Source organism: Dipodomys spectabilis, unplaced genomic scaffold (assembly GCF_019054845.1).
Source record: "Dipodomys spectabilis isolate Male_0828 unplaced genomic scaffold, ASM1905484v1 ptg000003l, whole genome shotgun sequence".
In the NCBI taxonomy this organism is placed as follows: domain Eukaryota; kingdom Metazoa; phylum Chordata; class Mammalia; order Rodentia; family Heteromyidae; genus Dipodomys; species Dipodomys spectabilis.
In genome coordinates, this window is record NW_024870680.1 from 3,735,630 (window position 1) to 3,738,060 (window position 2,431).

A 2,431-nucleotide genomic window follows, 5' to 3' on the forward strand; every position below is an offset into this window, starting at 1 on the left:
TCAAACTTCCTTGTAGTTTTGTACATATTCATGTACTTTAGAACAGAGATTTTTTAAAAGTTTAGAATTGTTATAACTTCTAGAGTACTAAAACTTTTGAAAACTTTAGTGGTTATTTAACTCTAATATTAACTCTGATATTAACGTAACTAAACCATCTTAGAAATCTTTCTTGTAATTCATTGTTTATTCATACATTATACTAGCTGCTGATGGTTAACAAATTATTTCTCCCATAGATCTCCTACCTTTGGCTCTCAGACAGTAAGGAAATAGTTGAACTAACATTAAAACAGATAATTTTATCAACTTCATAATAAAACTAATTATAAAGTATCCTAACACTGGTACACAGTTTAAACAATACATAAAATATGACGTGTGCAATTCATTGGTAGAAGGCTACTCCTGTTTTGGTTAGGAGAAAGAAAGGAAACATTGAACTTCAAACCCAAGTAATATGCATTTTCCAATAGCTATGAAGAATTACAAGAATTTTAGAAATTTGGAAGCATTATAGCTACAGTGTCTCTACTCTTTAAAAGATGTCTACTAAAGAGTCTATCCTATACACCCTGAATAAGACAAAGGCAACACTTCACTAAAAATACATCTTAGTCCTCTCCCATTCTGTCTTTCAGGCCCTTCCTGTTAAGTTGCACATAAAATATTTACTGTGAAGCTTTTATATATGAAGACATCAAACACACACACTTCAGTACAATGTGGATCTTGGACAAACTTTTAACTAGAAGTTCTTTTTTCAAAATGGAGGTATCACAATAACATAAAATTAGTCTTATAGAAAGGCATTAGGTAGTCATAAGATTAAAGATCCAAGAAATCAACTATTGCACAAACCCAATGTACACTAGTACCTATGTGAATCCGGAAAATAAGTTCAACTTGCGGTGTTTGACATGAATAACTCACATAAGGTCTAGAATGTTGTTTATGGTTCCTGAGATTTAAATTCTGTGTAACTAAAAATATACAAATATTGTGTTGGCTATCTTTGGCACCTACCCTCAGTGAATACCTGACATATTGTTTCTGGCCCAAGATAGTAGTAAGCAAAACAACGGTTGGTTACTCTTCTGTCAAGCTGTGACTTTTCAATATTGCTAAGAAATTTTCATTAAGCCCAAATGTTATTTAATACGTAGCTACATTAGGTATCGTCTCGAGTTCAACACCCATGGCACAATAGCAGCCAAATTTTATTGAACACAACAGTTGTTTCTGTGACCACTAGAGTCTTTGAATCGCAGGCGCATCTTAGAACGATATTTCTCCAAATACAAAAGTTGTTTGCTGTTAAAAGCTCCACGTCGTTTTTGTCTTATAAACTGTACTGCATCTTCATATTTCATTCCACTTTCGATCAATGCTAGGGCAACAAGCACTGGAGTTCTCCCGAGGCCTGCAACACAGTGAACAGCAATACAACAGCCAGGTTCTTTACGAAACTGAATGTTAACCAGATGTAACCAATCATCGACAATCTGTTTGGACGGTGATGAACCATCATCAAAAGGCCAATCTAGAACCTGGATGCCTTCTTTCTCTACCAGAGCAGTATCATAAGTTGCTTCACACAATCTTACTATCGTGGTCACCCCGTATTTCTTCAGTTCCTCTATAAACCTGCTTAACGTCGCACTGGTTGGATTGTGTGTAATGAGAAATCGCATGTTCCTGTAGGTGACCTCCACAGGAGCTGGGCGGTTCATGGGCGCCATGGTCATCTAGCTTTAAGCAAACGATCAATGCAGTTATGAGAGAACTTGTCCGAACACGGAAGGGAGGCCGAGACACTGAAGTGTAGTGCAGTCCGCCGGGAACTCGCAGCGCTCTGCACAGGAAGTTAGGAGGGGCCGGAAGCCAAAGGCCATGTGGCAGCAGCCCTCCAGTTCCGGCACCTTGAGTCACATGAAGGAGCGGGCGGAGGTCTCCCCGTCCCCGTCGGAAGTCCCACCAAACGCTTCCGGCGGGCTTCCGGGCCGGGCGCCGCGCTTCCGGGGGGAGGGGCTTCCCGGGGCCCAGCGAGGACCGTCGTCGGTTCACTTGGCCTCGGGAAGGCCGTGCTGGGCCTGACAGTAGCCTCCGCGGCCCTTCGGGAACTCCATAGATACGAGACTGAGAACACCACAGGACGGAGCGCGTTTACTCATGAACGGCTTCGGCCTGATCATACAGTCAGTTCCGTGGCGGCGGCGGCGGCGGCGACGCGGGCGGGGGCGGCGGCAGCTGCTGGGCTGGGAGCGGAGGCGGGCGTTGCGGGGAGGCGACGACAGCGCCGGCCGGACGCCAAGCTGTACCGTAGTCCCGCGAGCGGTCGGGCGGAGAGGCGGCCGAGGAGCCAGTACGCGCCTTCTCCAGCCCTCTGCGTCACAAGCCTTCCCTTTTATAGCCGAGGCGACGTACTCGC

At 44.4% G+C, this 2,431-nt stretch overlaps 1 protein-coding gene across 1 annotated transcript; it reads right to left on the bottom strand.

The window, feature by feature from the left end:
- Positions 1-215: 215 nt before the first annotated feature.
- Positions 216-2,172, bottom strand: LOC122115717 (protein tyrosine phosphatase type IVA 1-like). The gene has a single exon (XM_042689155.1). The coding sequence runs from the start codon at positions 1,746-1,748 to the stop codon at positions 1,221-1,223; it is 528 nt and encodes a 175-aa protein (XP_042545089.1). The 5' UTR covers positions 1,749-2,172; the 3' UTR covers positions 216-1,220.
- Between the last annotated feature and the right edge of the window lie 259 nt (positions 2,173-2,431).